At 41.7% G+C, this 2,360-nt stretch overlaps 1 protein-coding gene across 1 annotated transcript; it reads right to left on the reverse strand.

The window, feature by feature from the left end:
* Positions 1-628: 628 nt before the first annotated feature.
* On the reverse strand, positions 629-1,954 carry LOC308343683 (interferon-gamma-inducible GTPase 10-like; the record flags this gene model as incomplete). Its single annotated transcript, XM_080804819.1, is given in 2 exon segments — positions 629-1,405; positions 1,409-1,954. Coding segments are annotated over 2 exon segments (1,323 nt in total).
* Between the last annotated feature and the right edge of the window lie 406 nt (positions 1,955-2,360).

The raw sequence follows: 2,360 nt of genomic DNA on the forward strand, positions 1-2,360 counted from the left end.
CTTGCAATTTGCAAACCTTGGATTATGTTCCATCTTATACATGTGTCCTTCTCACAGTGTACTCCAGATAAAGTTTTTCCTTAGCTAATGTTTTTCTTTCATTTCCTGTGACTCATGTTCAGCTCACCATCTTTTGTGTTTTTAACTGAAATAATAACCCTAGAAAGGACAAGGAGGTTCTCAGTCAACATTAATTGATCTACTAATGATCACAATTTATGGATTCACAACAGAATGTCAGGAACACAAAAAACAGACTATGTATACATTGACTTAAAAATCATTTTTGAGGACCTACTGTGTGTACAGCCATTTTATTCCTACTATGTCAGTAGAAAGACCAGTTCTGAGTAAAAAGTAACCATCACACAAAGTGTTATACTCCCCACTAAACAGAAAAATTCCAGATTCCTGTCCTTCATTTTCCCAAGAAGGATCATATGAAGGAAGGACGCTTTAGGGCTCATTGTTTTCACTGTCAAATAATAGTCACAAAGTTCATGGTTTGTTCAGGAGTGAATTATGGAAATATCTGTGACAATCCCTGAGAGCAGTGGGTCGGTATTGCTTCAGGGGAAGCTTAAGTCAACTTTCCAGGCATCAGTGCCATGTTAGCACTGAGAATAATTCAGGAGCTGGCTGTTTCACTTTTCCCATCATCATTCCCAACATCCTGATGTGGATAGGTTTTCCCAGAGCCCACAGAATCCTTAAAAATTTCTTCTTTTTTAAGAAGAACCTTCGCATCACTCACCACGGTCTCAAGGAAATAATTTTGCGTGTAGAAATTCTTCCTAAAGAAAATACCACTGGCAATGGGTCCTCCATTAACAGAGCAGAATTTTTCCACATAAATGAACAGTTTTTCCCCTAATGACTCATCAACCTTCTCAACTGATAGCAAATGGGGAGACAAGAGGTTTGCCTTGAGTTTCTCCACTGACACATGCAAGTCCTTGGCTATGGTTTCCAGGGATGCATCATCCAGTCCAAAGTAAGATCTGTAGAGGGTTAAAGTCTCTTCCAGCTTTTTCACATCTTTATCACTGAAAAAGTTCAAGAAAGGCATCAGGGCCGATGTTCCAGCCTTCAGGGCCTCTAACCATATCTTCTGTCTCAGAACATCCCTCTTCCAGTCTATATCGGCCTCGGTAACATTCGGCAGGTATTGCATGAAGATGTGGCGCTTGTGGGTGGGGAGCCCCCTCAGCATGGCGGTCTCCAGGTTTTGGAGATCATATCCAGACGACTCAAAGCTGGAAACTAAGAAGATCTGAGGATCACCCACATTGGCCTCCTGCAGATGTGTCACACAGTCATCGCGAATCTGTTGCAGGATTTCTTGCTTATTAAATGTGCTCGATTTACTAATTTCTAGGTTATTTAAATCACTGTCCACTTTACTTCAGACAAAACAGAAATTCTTCTTCATTTTTCTAATTTCTGTGGCCAGAAATACATCATTGTCCTTAAAGCGTGTAGCAGAGATGATAATAAAGAAATCATATTCACCAAATTTCATTTTCTTTAGATATGTCTGTGGTGGAAAGGTAGTGGTCCCCACACCAGGAAGGTCCCATAGTGTCACATTGGGAAACTTTGGGTGTTTGTATGGAGTTCTCATAAAGGTTGTCTCCACTACCCCAGTGGGGGCAGCCCCAACATCCTCATGATCCACCCTCCGCAGGGCATTGATAAAGCTTGACTTCCCTGTCCCAGACTCCCCAGTCACAGCAATGTTTACTGGGACATCCTCCATGTCTCTCAATGCACCACTGATTACAGAAACTGCTCTCTGAAGGTCCCCGTTCACCAGATATGATTGAATCGAGGTGATGGTTTCCTGAGAGAGGATTTTTCTTTCCATCTTGAATTCCTTAAAAAAATTCTCAAGGCTGGGGGACAAATCACCATCCTTTCTATGAGAGCGTGTGGAAGAAGACACCTGACCCATGGCTGGAACCGAAGACACTATGGGGAGGAGAGAAGGAAGGAAGGAAAAAGAGTTACCACAAATGGGGTAGCTTGAGATATGCTATTATGGGCAGGGAGAACCTCAGTCCTGGCCATAATATTGTAGTCAGGTGCCCTTCTCTTTCTGTCCAGGCATTGTGTGAACTTCTGACCTAGATATAAAGTTTGTCCTTGCTCAGTCTCTTCCCTTATCTTGGAAAGCCCTTCTTCTTTAAGATACTTTTCATTCTTCCAGACCTATTTCAAAACCTGACTCTTCTTTCCAAACTTTCCTGCCCACATTATTCTTTCCTTATCTTGCTTCAGTTTTCTTTATCTGTAATGTTATGAAAATAATACTTCTTCTTGGAAACCTAAGGAGACAAAACGAGCATTTATGCCCACAA

The sequence above is a fragment of the Martes martes genome, assembly GCF_963455335.1.
Source record: "Martes martes genome assembly, chromosome: 5".
Taxonomy (NCBI): domain Eukaryota; kingdom Metazoa; phylum Chordata; class Mammalia; order Carnivora; family Mustelidae; genus Martes; species Martes martes.